The sequence below is a fragment of the Arvicola amphibius genome, chromosome 2 (genome assembly GCF_903992535.2).
Source record: "Arvicola amphibius chromosome 2, mArvAmp1.2, whole genome shotgun sequence".
Lineage (NCBI taxonomy): Eukaryota > Metazoa > Chordata > Mammalia > Rodentia > Cricetidae > Arvicola > Arvicola amphibius.
The window spans coordinates 137,735,731-137,752,351 of record NC_052048.2 but is presented as its reverse complement, the minus strand read 5'-3'; the positions used below and the strand labels follow the sequence as shown (position 1 = coordinate 137,752,351).

The 16,621-nt window shown below is 48.2% G+C and overlaps 1 protein-coding gene and 1 pseudogene across 1 annotated transcript in view; one reads left to right on the top strand and one right to left on the bottom strand.

Moving 5' to 3' along the window:
- Positions 1–1,906: 1,906 nt before the first annotated feature.
- Scrn1 (secernin 1) overlaps positions 1,907–16,621 on the bottom strand; it is a 59,419-nt gene continuing 44,704 nt past the window's right edge. Inside the window, exons 5-8 of the mRNA XM_038320006.1 lie at positions 15,337–15,531; positions 11,508–11,673; positions 4,043–4,223; positions 1,907–2,094 (exon numbers count right to left, since the gene is read on the bottom strand). Of these exons, the coding sequence (XP_038175934.1) occupies positions 1,936–2,094; positions 4,043–4,223; positions 11,508–11,673; positions 15,337–15,531 (701 nt within the window). The 3' untranslated portion in view covers positions 1,907–1,935. The remainder of the gene's footprint in view (positions 2,095–4,042; positions 4,224–11,507; positions 11,674–15,336; positions 15,532–16,621) is intronic.
- Positions 13,121–13,520, top strand: LOC119807843 (annotated as a pseudogene).

The window sequence follows — 16,621 nt, the reverse complement described above, 5'->3', positions numbered from 1 at the left end:
AGAAATAGCCAGTGTTTTCCAGTGCCCTCCTGAGTAATGGCATGCAGCTGGCACAGCCAGCTACAGCCTTGGCCGGAGTAATGAAAGAAGGTCACCACGTCACTTACTTTCACTGGACTTCCAATGGAACCCTGAATCGCCCTGGCTTTCTCAGGCGGGTCAGATCTGACAAACCGGCTGGCCTCACAGGTAGAGTGTGACCACCAGGGAATTCACAGAATGGCTTTCTGCATCACCTTGCTTAAAAAACTCAGCAGGTGGGGTTGGATGGACAACTCTTTTCCCCTCAAACATCGCCCTTCTTTCCTTTGCACTTGCGGGCATCTTCAGCTTCGCTGCTCCACCTGTGCCCTCTGTTCATGTGCATTAGATGCCAGGGTCAGCCTGCCCCAAAGCTCCGAGCAACTGCGAGCCACCATTTGGCTGTCACGAACTTGTCCCTTCTCTTATGTTTTGCCCTTTGTTTATATATGAAACTCACGAAACAGTAGAGAAAAGGGCTCACAGCACACACACACACACCCGCCTAAAGGAGGGTGGAAAGAAAAGCCAGGGTGGTCCCAATAAAACCTCTGGCCTGCATCACATTGTGAAATGAGAGCTCGGGTCCCTGCCAGTTCTCACAGTCCATGATACTGCAGCCAAGAATGATCTGGGGGCCCTAAGCCATGCCTGAGACCGCTGATGGACGGTTTCTGTTTGCTCAGCCCTGCCAAGAATGATGACATATAACTGGACCCCACAGCACACACCCCCACTAGGTGTTCCTCTTATCTACACTCTGTCATCTTTACCCCCTTGAACCCTTCAGGAGTAGTGGCGAGTGGCCGTGGATAAGTACCCACATCCTCTCTCCCATTCTAGACACCAGTTCAAAGGCAGCCACTGGGCAATGGGGCATGAGAACTAAGTGGTTGGAAGGGGGAGACCCTGGGGCCAGGTGCTCAGCACACTGACTTGTGGGATCCAGTTAACCAGGCAGTGGGCACAGCGTCTGCCCTCAGCCTGACCTGTTTTTCTCACACACTCCTGTGGAGTTGAATCCTTTTTGCAACATGATGGCGCTGGAAAGGAGTGAGTTTCTTCCCAGTCTCTGCTGAGATGGTGGCTACCCAGACTCCAGGTGCTTTCAACAGTCAAGAGGGTCGTCTCTTTCTTGTCCTCATTGGCTGAGGTTTGCAGTTGTATGGAGTCTGCCAAGGCCATTTCACGAGTCTTATACAAGTTGCTGACTATCAGATTGCAAGTCATCTCTACATAGGGCCACGTCTGCGGGTGGCTGCGCTGCTGGATGGGGAGGTCCAGCTAACATGGACGCCCAGCTCTCCTGAACATGGAAGCAGGCATAGTCCACTGCACATGGGCACAGCTCACAGAAGGCAGGTCTTATCACAAACACTGAGACAGAGCTGGAACTGTACCCAGGGGTCCTCTGTTCATTCCCATTGGCTTTATTTCCCAAGATATACCTGCGGGGACTGTGAGCCACACACAAGCCCGTGCTTTGTGGAGGAAAGCTGGGGGATCCCCCCCCCCCATCAACACACATAAGCGCCTTCAGTGTGAACAAAAGCCTTTTGTTAACCTTGAAGAAACCCCTAGCTAGAGAGGGACCGGGACCTTCACAGCTCTTGCCTTTCCCACCATCGTGGCTCTGCAGCCTAGTCCAAGGCTGAGGGAACTCTAGTTCTCCTAAGGTGCCCATTGTCACTGAAATATAAGAACATCTTCAAGTCCACAGCTTATCACGCAATGGAGCAAGAGGCATGTGGGATGGAGTTACACGGGGAAAGGGGGGTTGCTAAGCTCAACAGAGGGAACATTTAGACACAAGGAGGCCACATGGTCAGTCTCATTTTACTCAAACAGAAGAGCGTTTCTCTGCTGGTAATTTGGTCGGGTGGGAAGTTGTAAGTAAGGGCGAGGGCGCTTACATCACTTGAAGAACTTCATCTCGGTATCCACACAGTCATAGAAAAGGTCTCCAACCTCAGCAGGGTCGGGGGGCTCGGGGCTGCTCAAGATCTCCTCCATGGCTTCCAAGCCTTGCTTCTCCAACTCCAGCATGGTCTTCCTCAGCATGCGGCCTTGCTCCTGAAGAGGGACACAGTCATGCAGGACAACATGCGTCATGGCAGTGGACACTGGCAGCCCAGGGTCCAGCTGGCTTCCTGCCCACAGCACCGGCTACCCCCTCCTCAGTTCCCAAGCCAACACCGAGGCTGCTCCAGAGTGTGTTTACATCACCAGCCTGCTCAGAACACTTCCACAGCCACCAGATGTCTGGTTCAAAGTCCTGACTACTAAGGGGCACTCTGGCCCCTTGCCTTATCTAGCCATCCCTTTCAGTGAAATACATTGCTACACTCGATGGTAATCTCTCTCCATTGCTCAGGTGACTCTACACTCTGGAGGCCCTTCCCTCCCCCATCACCAGATCAACCTGAGTCCATTCTCGGACTTCTGCGGAAGGCCTTTCCTCCAGAATGCAATACCTTCTCTCTTCCATAATCACCATCATCTGCGTTGCAATGATGGCCTACACGGCTATGTCTCCCATCATACCCTGACCTCCCGGAGATGAAGAGGCTTATATCCGCCTTCCAATGACTAGAGCACAATAGGCGTTCTCAAAAATAAAATAAAATAAAATAAATGTCTACTGAAGGAATAGACAGCTCGATTAATAAACATGCCATGTATATCCCATGTCACTCTTTTTTCTATGATGGTGGTTTCCAAGGGGCCAAGGCTACATCTCAAGCTGGCAGCCAAACTTGGTAATACCTAAGAGTCTCCCATGTGATACTGGCTTGGGCAGCACGGAAGCTGCAGGAGGACTGAAGGAAGAGGCTTGGTACTGCGAGAGGCACCTCTGTAAGAGGCCAGCCTGGCTGTGCAAGCCTGTAGGGTACAGAGAAAAGGGGGTGGCTCAGGCTCCTCAGTGCCGGGACTCGGATCCTAATGGCTCACAGGAAGCGCTCTTGCCTGCCTACTCGTTCCTCTTGCCTCAGTCACTGCCTTTTCAAATCTGTCAGATAACCACAACGCTACGTATAAGGAAATGGGGGACTGGAGAAACGGCTCAGTAGTTAGGAGTACACCCTGCTCTTACAGAAGACCTGAGTTCTAATCCCAGCACCCATGTTGAGCAACTTAAAACTGCCTGTAACTGCAGATCCAGGGCATCTGACACCTCTGGCTTCCTTGAACGCCTGCAAGCATGGGCACAGAGATGCAGGAATAAAAATAATTCTACAAAAGAAAATGAAGTGTGTGCCCCAATTCATCTAGAAATGGCTCCTTCCTTCAGGACAGCTTAGGCCTATGGAAGTTGTCACACAAATGGTGGGGAGAGCGGATGAACATCTGACAACCACATTCCCTCTTCCTTCTTCCTCTCCAAAACAAAGCACAGGCTTAGGGTTTCCGTGAAAACGCACCACCAAAGGCTACTGTGGGCATTTGCCGGGCGCTAGGGAACATTAGGGGATACTAGGGGTTTTCTTCACTGAGTTGATGTCTTCTGACTTTATTAACCAAAGCTTTTCAGATAGAACAGTTGTACTTTGAGGAATTATTTCTATAATACTGGGACTTGAGAATTTTTTGTATCATGATATAATATTCATAACATAGAAGCTACTTTTTTGACCCATTTGAGTGTGGGGCTGTTCTGCACACTCACACGGTGATATCCAAGTTCACACAGCCTTGGGGCAGCTACTGTTTAGAAATGGCATATGACCAATTCCATACAGTACAGTTTTTCATACCCCAAATCTCACAAAGATTTTAGATAGTACAGCTCTGCTATTCCGAAGTTAACAGCGGATGAGTAAGGGATGTTCGGTCTGCTGGATTCAGGGTAACCACAAAAGCACAGGTTTCATTTGCTTTGGTTTCAGAAGAATTGACAGGAAAGTTAACACCTGCCTTCTCTTTCTGAGAAAAGAGAGGAGAGGAATGTGTGTGCCAGCCGCCTCCCTGCCTCCTTTCCTGTGGACCTCCACCCTCCTCCCTGGACCTCCTCCAGGCTCACCTCGTCACTCTCGATGACAGCGCGTGCCCACTCGTGAGCCTTGTACAGCTCATGCCGGCGGTCTGGCTTCTCCTGGAACCGAGGTTCCTTTTTGGCTGGGTCATCGTCACCAAAACAGGGCGACTGGGCTTTGGGGACAAGTTTTACGTCATCAACAAAGATGAATGGCTTGAATATGGACCTGGAAAGGAAGGAGAGCTGCTTCAGTCAGGCTGAGCTTGGCACCTGGAGTACCCAGTGATGAGCCAACTGAGGCAGGCAATTCAGGCCAAGAGACACACAGCTGTGCGCTTTAGTCGTGATTTCTATAAAACCATTTACAAAGGCTGATGTCAAAACAGACCTTTGCTGCTCTGGGAAGCCCCCTTTTGTTGGGAAAGAAGGGCAAGTAGACACAGCGCTGCAGACCGGGACAGAATAAGCCACGTATCTGAATGGAACAGAGGGCTGCTGCGGTTTTCAGTTTTGATCTTAAGGGTCTACTTTCTTGAAAAATCTTTGAAGTATCTCATAGACTAGAGGAGGGCAGATTAAGGTGATATCAGCTAAGCCCAGAGGCCCCCGAGGGGACACAATGAGGGCAACAGAAGGCTGCTTGTCTAAGAGCTAGGCAGAGCAGAGGAGGTGACTGGTGCCTCTTTCCCCAATGGACTCCTATTCTCCTGCTTAGAGGAGATGGGAGAGTCCAGGCGCATGGCACACGTACTTGTGCATACCTGGGTATACAATGCACAAACACATGTACGCACCCCAAAGCAGCCATGCATATAAAGAGCTGTGCAGGATGAGAGACACCCACAGCTGACTAACAGCTGGAAGAAAGTCTTGTTCTTCTCCCCCTCCCTTTCCCACCCCCCGTAGAAAACCCTGCTGGGACAAAGGTACAGTTCTGGCAAACACCCTGGGGGTCACTTGCAGTAACAACAGGAGAAACTGAGAAAAGGAGCCTTTCACACTCTGTGGGCTCTGGCGCATTTGTGTGGTTTACACGTTTTCTTCTCTCAGCGGTACATGTGGGCCTACTACGAGAAGCCATGAAGAGGTTAAAAGGGAGCTGGGAGGTTGACTTCCTCTTCTCTGGCTGTATGAGGCTAGAGGCAGCCAGAGCTCCTTGTCATTGTGCCACACAGTCACAGGCGCTGTGACCTGAAAAGGACCATGAACCAGTCACCCTTGCTGTCATAGATACATCCCTAGATTTGCAGCATAAACATCCCTCAGGGGCCTGAACCCAGCCCCGTTCCACTGAATCAGAATCTGCATTCAGCAAGGCCTGAGGGGATTCAAAATGACTCAGATCAAGAGACACCAGCTGTGGGCAACAGGCTGATAAATGACCTCTAGATTTCTTTCCCAGAGCCGTGGTAGGGTAGAAATCTCAAGAGGGACGTGCAAAAGCCTGAGCGCCAAAGGCAGCTCAACCTCTGCGCCGGCCCAAGCTGCAGGAGTGAGTGGTGGAGAAAAGGACAGGTACCTGTGACTCTCCTGCCCTGTCAGCGAGACTCACAGTCATCAGAAATGATCCACCAGAAATTTTCAAAGAATTAGTGAAAAATGAGGGGCCAGGTGGGCTGGAGAGATGGCTCAGTAGTTAAGATCATCAGAGCACTTGCTGAGGACCTGGATTCATTTCCCAGAGCCCACAGGCAGTTCTCAATCTTCTGGAAGGCCAGTTCCGGAGCATCAGACGCCCTCTTCTGGCCTCTGCCGGCATTGCATGCATGAGATGCATAACGATACATGGAAGTATGTATCATTTTAAAATTAATATTTTAAAAATAATACTTTTAAATGAGGAGGTAATAAAACAGAAATTCTCAAAGAACTAACAAAAACGTAAAACAAAACAGCCCGATCCATTCCTCAGCCCTATCTGACAGACGGCACAAGACATACCTAACTAGGCTGTCCCAGGGCCCCTGTTACCCAGCCATTACCAAAAGGAATCCCAGGATAGAGGGAAGCTACCCATGGTCAGAGGAACACATTTCTACTTCCTGCAGCCTCTTAGAAATGGATCTTTGCTTTCTCTTCTCTCACCTGCTGGGTGTAAAGGAGGAGTTAGTATCAAGCTTCAAACTGCCTGGACCAATTGTGATGACCTCATTAGGAAGAAGAGAGGGAGAGGAAGAAAGAAGCATGGGCCCAGCACCCACAGGCATCCAGACTTCTGCCATCACTTCTTCTGGTCTCTGGAGATACAGTTGGCATTGCCGTAAGCACCCACCCTATCCCACAGGGCAAGCAGCACTGAGATGGCTGTGGTGGGTGCATGTGGTACAGCAAACACTTGGTTGGCACAGGTCTGCTCACATGGTCTGAAGAGTCAGCTCAGGGCTGTGCCACACAGAGCCAGTGACAGACAGAACTGCTGAGGAATTGAGTGGAGGCTCCTTGGAAGGAGTTCTCCCATTCTCTCTGACCCCAGAGCACGCAATATCCATCTGTGGCATGCTACCTCCTGGTCCACCGACCTCTGCTCTAAGGGGGAGGAGTGGTCTCTTCCAGAGAGCCCTGCCCTGCTTACTGTGCATGGGAGGCCCTTGCCAAGGACGGGCATGGAAGCCCAGCTGCTCTAAACTGAGTGAGAACAGGAGGGGCAGACAACTGGACAGAGGCGAGGTGGAGGAGTGAGAAGCCGCTCTGCATCTGGCCAGATGTAAGGCCAGTAGTTTTTCTCTGCTTCTCAAGTGGACTGAGGTGGGGGCTATGGTTTCTTCCAGTGCCTAAGACCACTCTGCTGGCTCTGTGCCTTTCCATGTCCGTTTCTACGAGGCATGCAGACTTGTCATTCCAACTTCAGTAAGTTCCTGCCACCCACAGGTTTTTTTAATTAATCTTCTGCATCCAATATATTAAACAAAATGGACTGAGATGCAGGAATTCAGCGTGTCAGTCTTCCTCACCACCTGCTGAATGTCAGTTACTTTAACGATGCTGTCAAGCGCCAGGTAGTTTTTCTAAGGCAAAGTGTACCATATGTTTAGCCTTCTCAACTACCCTTTCTATTTGAAAACTGACCACTAAGTATGTGCAGGTACCCACAATATCTGGATCTGTCAAAGCTTCCCCGGATATCCTTTTCAGTTTGTAAACAAAAAAGTCAGCATCCTCAACTTCTAAAAATATGAGGCATGAATGTGTGGTTGATGGTAAGCTTGAGAATGGATAAATTATGTAAAGAACTAAGTCATATAATTCTGGTTATGATAAAATGGTAACAACTGTTGCTAATAATTGGCTGAAGAAACACATGTCGCTCATGTTTCATCATCTGTACCTCTGGCCCATGCTCTACAAAGACAACGTGGGGCGCACCGCAGCTTGATAACACCCTAATGTTTGGCCAGTCTTTAATGCAAAGCACATTTATGATTCTCAGTAGATCAGGGCATCTTTCTACATTTGAGCCTCCGATGGCAACTTCTTCGATGCACTTGTATGAGTGCTAATTAACGCCCACAGAGATGAAATGACTGGACCAAGGTCACACAACGAGGCGGTGTCAAAGCTGAAACTGCCTCTCTGAGTCATGGCTGTACCACCCAGATACCAGCACAGGCCACGCTGCTCCGGTGTTCCTGAGGGCCACGCTGCTCCAGGCAAGAGGGAATGGCCCCATTTTACACATGAGATGACTGAGGGTCACAGAGTTCAGTGCTTTGTCCAAAACTGCTTTTCAAATAAGTGGCTAAATTTAGACAAGTCTTCTCAATGTGAAGTAAGCTTTCCCTACCTCTTCTCATTCTTAATCCTCCTTTTGGCTTTATCCACATGTACTACTATAAGAAACAATAGCTCTGGCCAGCCAATAGTCTAATCTCAGATACACCTTTGTTCTTGCTGAAGAATAAACACTCCCCAAGTGAGTATGCTGGGCTCATCTTGTGACCAAAGTCCCTGAGGGACAGGAAACACAAGAAAGGAGCAATGCACAGACTCTAGCCCTGGATGAATCTGTTTAACCCTGACCCCAGTGGGGGAAACCTGCCCAGAACAACCAGTTTCTTTCAAAATGTAGGCATCTTTCTAAATGGTGCATCTGTGGGCATATGCCAATGTCACTCTAATATACTGTCAGCTGAGATCAGAACCACTCAGTGGAGAAGCGTACACTGTACAGGAGCACTGGGAAGGGACATTGTGTAGGAGCACAGGGAAGGGACATTGGGTAGGAGCACTGGGAACATTGGGTAGGAGCATTGGGGACACTGTACAGGAGCACTGGGAAGGAGAGTTGAACTTGTGGAGCACAGGACAGCTGTAGATGGTGGACTAGAGCCAGAACAGAAGCTTGGAAGCACTTTGGAAGGTCAGAAGTCTAATAGGGAAAGGGCAGAGAGATGCTGTAGAGGGGATTCAGAATGAAACTAAATAGGACCTGGGTGCCATTTGGTCCAGGGCCCTCTACTCCTCATGTGTTTGTGTCAGTTGTGCCCTGTGGACCCAGCAGTCTTTTATATTCTTCTAGGAACCAACAGGTTCCACCCAAGGCTGACCAATTACGCTGATGGTACAATCTGGGCCAATTCTGGAGGGGTGCTGTGCCTTCTATCTCTCAGGGCCATCTCTCCTGCTAAGGTGACTGTAGTTAAGGGGACCACACCTTCTCCCCTTGGCTTCCCCATCCTTGAGTCTCTGGGAGCTTGCCTACATCCACGGCCTCTCAGTGCTGTCCCAGTCTAACAACTATACCTCTCAAAAGAAATAAGTTCGGATTTGTGGTGCTTGCCAACTTCTGAGGTATAAACGCTCTCTGTGGCCCATTTAGCCACCAAAGACACCAGAGCACATGGGCCAGCTTTGGTGAACACAAGTGCTCTGGCTGACATACCCTAAAAGTCTGCACTTGACGATCTCTTGTTCTTCCCCTTTGGTTTCTCTGTAGCTTTAGCACCTCTGCTGGCACTCGCCCTGTAGACCAGGCTGGCCTCAAACTCACAGAGATCCCCCTGCCTCTGCAGCCCAAGTGCTGGGATTAAAGGCGTGTACCACCATTGCCTGCCTGGCACACTTGACAGTCTTAAAGAGCCAAGGTACCTCTCTAAAAATCCTTTCCCTCCCAACCTGTCACATCCGTGGAGCATCCACGAGTACTGGTTTCTCAGGAAATGGCTCCTGCAGGTCAGAGCCGGCTCCTCACAGCCAACCAGCATGGCTCTGTCAGCAAGGGAAGAGCCTGCTGAGTGGTGACGTGGTAGAATCCATCTCCTCAGTAAACTGGATCAATGGGTCTTCGCCTCTCCCTCAAGCACTCAAGGGCTGGTTCTGCGTCCCCTGTCGCTCTCAAATTCACACGTGCCTGGCACACGAGAGGAGGGGGCATGGGAGATGGAGGCATGAAGGGGAAAGTCGGATGTGAAGGCCAGCTGAGATCTGTAGGTTAGCATGTAGGACACGACAAAGAAGTACCCAAGCAGACGGAGCCCAGGCAGAGGCTTTCCTTTGGTCCTGATCCCAACGAGGAGGGGTAATTCACTGTCTCCAAGCATCTCTGTATGTTAATACTAGCAGACAACTGTGAGATCACCTGATTACAGCACCCAGTAACAAAAGACAGTGCTCAGCGTGCCCAATCACAGAGCAGCACTGAGACTTCAGACAGGCTGAGAACTGCAGTCCTGAGTCACCGTGGGTGACACAGCCCGCTTCACCACGGAAGACAATGCTGGACTGTCTTCTCAAAGGCCTGTAATCTTCTACGAGGTCTTTCCAGTTAATTTAACTGTAGATAATTTTCTTTTAAAATTACTTTAAAGTTTCCATTAAGTACCAGAAGGCGATTTCACAATCCATTTCTATAATTGGATTAAGCTGCCTGCTTCAGCCTGGACAATCGGATTCCTTTCTCTGTGTGCTCTGGAGATGAAGTCTTATATCCTATGCAAAGTTAGAGCAGGGCCTCCGCATAGCCGGGCATAGGAGCAAAGTCCATCCAGACCTACTGGTTGAAAGACTCCGGTATCCCTTTCCAACAGAAGACTTATATCCAACATATAGTGGCACATGCTTGTGATCAAGCACTTAAGAGTCTGAGGCAGGGGGATTGCTGTAAGTCTGATGTCAGTCTAGCTACCAAATGAATTCTGGGACAGTCAGGGATACATGGGATACATACAGAGGCTGCAGAAAAGCAAAATACATAAGAGATTCTCTGAATGCTGCAGTAGAGAAACAATAGGTCTAATATACAGGTCTAGAAAAGATAGCAACCTAACATCCCAACAGGTGCTCAGAGGCAGCCGTCATCAGGAAAATGTAAATGCCCACACGCTGTGGTGGGGATTTAAATGATACAACAGGGGCAGGAGATAGCTCAGAACATAGAAGCACTTGCCACCCAAGCTTGATGACTCACGTTCGAGTCCAAAGAAACCACGTGAAAAGCCAGATACAGTAGTGTCTGCCTGTAATTCTAACAGTCCAATAGTGAGATGGAGACAGAATCAGCTGGAAGTTCAGATATGCATCTCAGCAAAACAAGAGAGACCCTGTGCCCAAAACAGGCAGAAGAAGAGAACTCCTGAAAATGTCTTCCCTCTTCATGTGCACACACACACACACACACACACACACACACACACATAAATGTAAATTTAAAGAAAAAAAGAAAGACTTCTGTATCCTAAAGAGCAGTACACCTTGTACACCTTGGCTGAACACTCCAGACTCAGAAACAAAACTCTCGCTGCCACTGTAGACCCCTGTAGGCCCACAGAGCCCTTGGGAGACAAGTCTTAGCCTTAGAGGGGCCTGGACACAGAGATGTGAAAACCGGGATCTGCTAGGCCAAAACATGGAGGAAGGTGGGGATAAAATCAAGATGAGCAGACGGAGCTGTGGGTGGCGGACCATCCAAAGAGAGCACAAGGAACAGTGCAGAACAGATGGCACAGGGAAGGGCCAGCAGCAGGGCCATGAGGACGGCTGAGCTGGTTGAGTAGGAGGTAAGGAAAGGACTGACAGAAACCTAATCGCTAAGACGGTGCACACCCGGCCGGTTCTGTCGGTGCCGACCTGCGATACTAGATGTGGGAGACCCAAACCCCTAGCTGTTCTTAGAGGATGCATCCTTAGCACTGTGCAGGACTGCCTTCTGGCTGAAGCAGGTGGGCAGAAAGCAGCTCTCTAAAACATGTCAAAAGATGGTAAGTATTTCCCTCTGTACCACCCCTGGGCCATTTGTCCAGGAACGCACAGGAACTGTAAACCTTTGGTAGCCCTGTATCTGGCTCTTGCTGTGTTTTATACATCTTCATCTAGAACACAATGCTTGGCCTATGATCTATCTATTCTTAACAGCAATAACTGGGCTCCATGACTAGAGTGAGCCCTATGTGGCTGTGGTCGAGCGCCACCTACTCACAGCTCCTATACTACACTGCCCAGGCTGAGAACTGAGAAAAGTATCCAAGGGAAGGACATGGCCAGGAGCTTTGGACTGCCAGACGTGTTTCAGACAAACCTGGAAGGATCCGGGGTCCCGGTGAAGTAGTGGATGCACGGTGAACTTCTGTTCTGAGGCAGGACAGACACTATGCTGGCTGTAGTGAGGAATGATTCGGAGTCTATGCAGACTCCACTGGCTTTGTCTCGTAAGATGTTGATCATCGTCTGCACGGTGATGCTTTCTGGGAGAGAGAGGGGGAAGGAATGTATAATTATGAAGCCTGGCAGCCAAAATGGAGTCACTTTTTTCTTTCTTTACTTCTCAAATTCCTACTCGCCCTGCTAAAGTCTGGCCATGGGAGATGAGCAGAAACGGGCATGCTCATCTCGGGTCACATCCATGTTCAGTCCTGCACTTCTTCCTCCCGCCATCCTGCTGACTGGGAGAAGCCAACCAGTGGTTCACAAACTGCAGCCCAGAGTTGAACAGAGAAGTCCCTAGCCCTGGACTGTCTCTATCTGTCTAGATGCTAATGTGGGAAAGAAATAGCTTCCATTTCCTATAAACCATATTAATTCAGATCTACTAGAGCAATGACTGAACAGACACATAAGAAACCGTGTGGTCCTAAACACGGCCCTCCCCACTCGCACCTTCACGCCTACTTGCCGTTCGGGGTACGGATACTACTTGAAGGATGATCAAACACAAAGAGAATGAAGTGAAACACAAAGAGAAGCATTTAGAGTACACAGTCTTTAGGCTCTACATTCAGATGAGTGGATGAAGTCCCTGACTACACGTGATCCCATTCCATCATGTCCTCTGTGACTATGAGTCTGTAAAACAGTCCATTAGCGGGATGTGGTAGTGCATGCCTATAATCTCAGCATCCAGAAGGTTGAAGGAGGAAGAGCACTAATTTGAGGCCAGCCTGGGCTACATAGTAATTTCCAGAATAGCCTGAGTTACACATGGAAACCTTTCTCAAAATACAAAACCAAACCAAACCAAACCAAAACCAAAACATGGTAGTTATGTGAAGTAGCTGGCCAGCCTTGGACTCCAGGTTTCATGTCGGAACCTGTAATAGATTCACTCTTCATCAAAACTCCTTCCCAAAGTACCAAAACCAGGCACGGAAGCCACCAATCCCATTCTTAGCTTGAGTGCACCAAGATGGACTCAGCCAGGAGCAGGGTGCCCCAGTGCAATGCAGGTCCACTTTGTAAATCTCTGTTTACATTTTACACAAACTATTAACAATGTCTTTGATTTCGTTTCCTACCCAATGTCTCGATTTCCTGCCTCACCATCATCATGTTAGTTATAATTTGTCTCCAACAGGTTGGCAGTGTCTCTGACATCTTCTGTGTGTTATCTCTGCCCTTTGGTTAGCCCCTGCCATGATTCCTGTGGCGGTGTCTGCAGGTGGTGTGCACTGTGCAGGGGGCACCTGGAGTTATCACAGGCCCCTCCACCCTCTGCTTCTGATAAACTTGTGCCGATTTAGGGCTCATGTTCGAGCAGGATAAAGAATTTTATTACTAGTTTTGTTTTAGCTTAAAACCTTTAGAATTTTTTAACGAAGATCCCTCTTAAAAATGAATACTTCCGCTCTAACAGCAGCACTGCCTCTCGCTTGCCAAGCTCCTGCCAAAAAAGAAGGGGGTAAGCAAGGAGTCTGCATGGCTCCTACAAAGCAGACTGCCTGCCAATCCACCAGTGGTAAAGCACCCAGGAAACAACTGGCTATAAAAGCCGTCGCAAGAGTGCGCCCTCTACTGGAGGGGTGAAGAAACCTCATCATGATAGGCCTGCACTCTGTGAAATTAGATGCTATCAGAAATCACTGAATTTCTGATTCACAAACTCCCCTTCCAGCGTCTGGTGTGAGAAATTGCTCAGGACTTCAAAACAGATCCATGTTTCCAGAGTGTACCTATCGGTGCTTTGCAGGAGGCAAGTGGGGCCTATCTGGTTGGCCTTTTTGAAGATATCAACCTGTGTGCTATCCATGCCAAATGTGTAACAATTATGACAAAAGATATCCATTCAGCATGCCACATACACGGAGAACGTGCTTAAGAGTCCACTATGGGGGGAAACATTTCACTCTCAAAAAAAATTTCTTTTCTTCCTGTTATCATGTTCTGAATGTTAGATTTTTTTTCCATGGGGTCAAAAGGTCCCTATGTATATGACTGCGGGTGGAAAAATAGGGGACAGAAATCAGGTATTGGCAGTTTTTTCCATTTTCATTTGTGTGTGAATTCTTAATATAAATGCAAGATGTAAAGCAATAATGCAAATAAAATGTTTCAGTGAACACATTTCAACAGTTCAACTTTATAACAATTATAAATAAGCCTGTTAAAATTTTCTTGAAAATGCCAGCATTTGGATTTTTTTTTAAATAAGTAAATTTCTTATTGACGGCAACTAAATGGTGTTTGTAGCATTTTTATCATGTGGTAGCTTCCATCATTCACTGTACTTTATACTTTTTTTTTAGTTGTCCTACATGCAAGTACATGTTTTTAATGTTGTCTGTCTTCTGTGCTGTTCCTGTAAGTTTGCTAATAAAAATACATTAAACTATGAAAAAAATTTAAAAATGAAAACTTTCACGCCTTTATATTCAACAATTTGTACAGCAAAATCCCAAAGCAATATTCTACATCGAGGGTCAGAAAACATTTTCCTAAAGAACCAGAGAGAAGATAGTTTAAGCCCCAGACCCATGTGTTCACCACACTGTCCCCATAGCAATTCGGCTCCAGCACTGTTGGACAGAAGTGGCCATAGGCGGCACAGAATGAAGTGAGTTTGCCCTGCAGTTGGACTTGTAATGTCCTCCAAAGGCCCAAGCGCTGAAGGTTTGGTCCTAGGCTACGATGCTATGTGAGGGGGAATATTATAAGGAAGATGGGTTCATTGAGGGTGTGGTCTTGAAGAGATATGGGGACTTTACCCCCCAAACACACACACACACACCACACACTTCATTGCTTCCCAGACATCATGAGGCAAGCAGCTTCCTCAACATGTTTCTCCTACCGTGACACCTGTTCCCACCTCAGACCCAAAATCAACAGAGCATCTGATCATGCACCAAAACCTCTGAACCTGTAACCTAAAGCAAACCTTTGCTCTTGATAAGCTTTTTTGTTTTAGTCTCTGGAATTTTGCTACAGTAATATGAAAGCTGACTAGCATAGCGTGGCTGTTTTCTAATAAAACTTTATTCACAAGAGAAGCTGCTGCCAGAGGACATAGTTTGCAGCTATTAGCTCTAAATGATCTTTTGATTGACAGATATGCATGTAGAATTAGAAAATACAAAATGTGACCATTATAGGCCTGGGGCCAGTGTCTATCCACACATATAAACACAGAGCTATCTTTGCAACACAATTACCTAAATATGGGTTCTTAGCAAGCATTTAGTAATGTATGGCATTGCTGTATGGCACAAGTAGGTTATAAAGAGGATCCAGTTTGATAGTCCAGTGCAGAAATTCATGGATAGAAGCAGTACCAGGTACCACGGGAGGATCTCAAAATGTGCAAAAGGCTTATTCTGCAGGCTAACTGGGCTGGGGAAGAGGGGTTCTCGCAAGTTTCTGGTGCTACAAGGAAGGCTGCAGTGAGAGCCGCCCAGGATCACATGACAGCAGCACTCACATCAGGAGGAATAAGAAACCCCCACAGCTTCCTACAGGTGGAAGCTGCACATAACACATACAGGCTTTCTCCTTCCCGCACACCAAGGATGGAAGGTACAAGCTGGTCTTTAGTGTGCGAGGCTTATTCTCTACTCCTCCTCTTTGTTGACCCTCTAAAGCTCAGTCGAGAACCAAAGAGCGTAAGAAGGAGAACCGTAAGGGAGAGGTTAACTTACCCTCTTGCTTTTCTAAGCTGTCTTTGCCTGCACAGCAGTCCAGGTGGTCATCAGCTGGAGAAAAAACCTGGGCAAAATTGAATTCATCCTCTCCCGTCCACCAGCCTTGACTCTGAGCGTAAGTCCTGAGTTCTGGGTGCTCCTCGTCCATCTTCGTGGTGAGTGAAAGCTGATTGCAAATGCACCTCACTCCCTCTGCAAAGAGTCTGATGTGGTTAGTGGGGGAACCCCAAGGCTGCAGGGAGGGATATGTTCTGATGTGTGGCTAGTGGGGGAACCCCAAGACTGCAGGGAGGGATATGTTCTGAAGTGTGGCTAGTGGGGGAACCCCAAGACTGCAGGGAGGGATATGTTCTGATGTGTGGTTAGTGGGGGAACCCCAAGACTGCATGGAGGGATATGTTCTGATGTGTGGTTAGTAGGGGAACCCCAAGGCTGCAGGGAGGAATCTGTTCTGATGTGTGGTTAGTGTAGGAACCCCAAGACTGCAGGGAGAAATCAGGTCCATCCCTAGGGAGAGAAACCTGAAATCCTTGCTCCTTGCTCCAAGAGATGTCCTAAAAGGTCTAGCCTGTCTCCATCAGACATTATTACAGCTTAGAGGGACATCAGCTCTACCGATTTTAAATTCACGAACAAAATAAAACTCTCAAGACCCTTCATTTGTACTAAATAAGCCCCAAGCATTCATGTCTGCAGGAAAATTGAGCAGCTCGTTGACAGGACTGACGTGCTCGCAAGACTTGGGGGATCTATATATGCAATTCTGCTACAGCAGTGGTTCTTAGCCTGTGGGTCATGACCCCACCGAGGGTTGCATATCAGATGTTTACATTATGGTTCCTAAGAGTAGCAAAATTACAGTTATAGAGTAACAATAAAGATAATTTTATGGCTGGGGGTCCCTACAACATGAGGAACTGTATTAAAGGGTTGCAGCATTAGAAAGGTTGAGAACCAATGCTACTCAGGGATGCTCCACGACATTCACAGGCTCCTCCTTCTAGACAAACGATCCTGCCACCACCATCACACACCTGCACAGACGGAGGGTGACTTGGTCCCTAAGCTTCAAGGGGCTGTCTAGACTGCAGAGGCCAGGTTACCATTGCTAGGTCAAAAGGGTTATTCACACAGGCTGCTCCCAGTGAGCTTGCTGAGCTTCCAGATTCTTGGAATGAGATAAGAGCTAAAGAAGAAGCTCCAATGAACTTCTTCCTGCCTGAAGCCCACTAAGGCAGAGCCCTTGCTGCCTGACTCTGGGACCCTAGTAGCAAAATCAGGT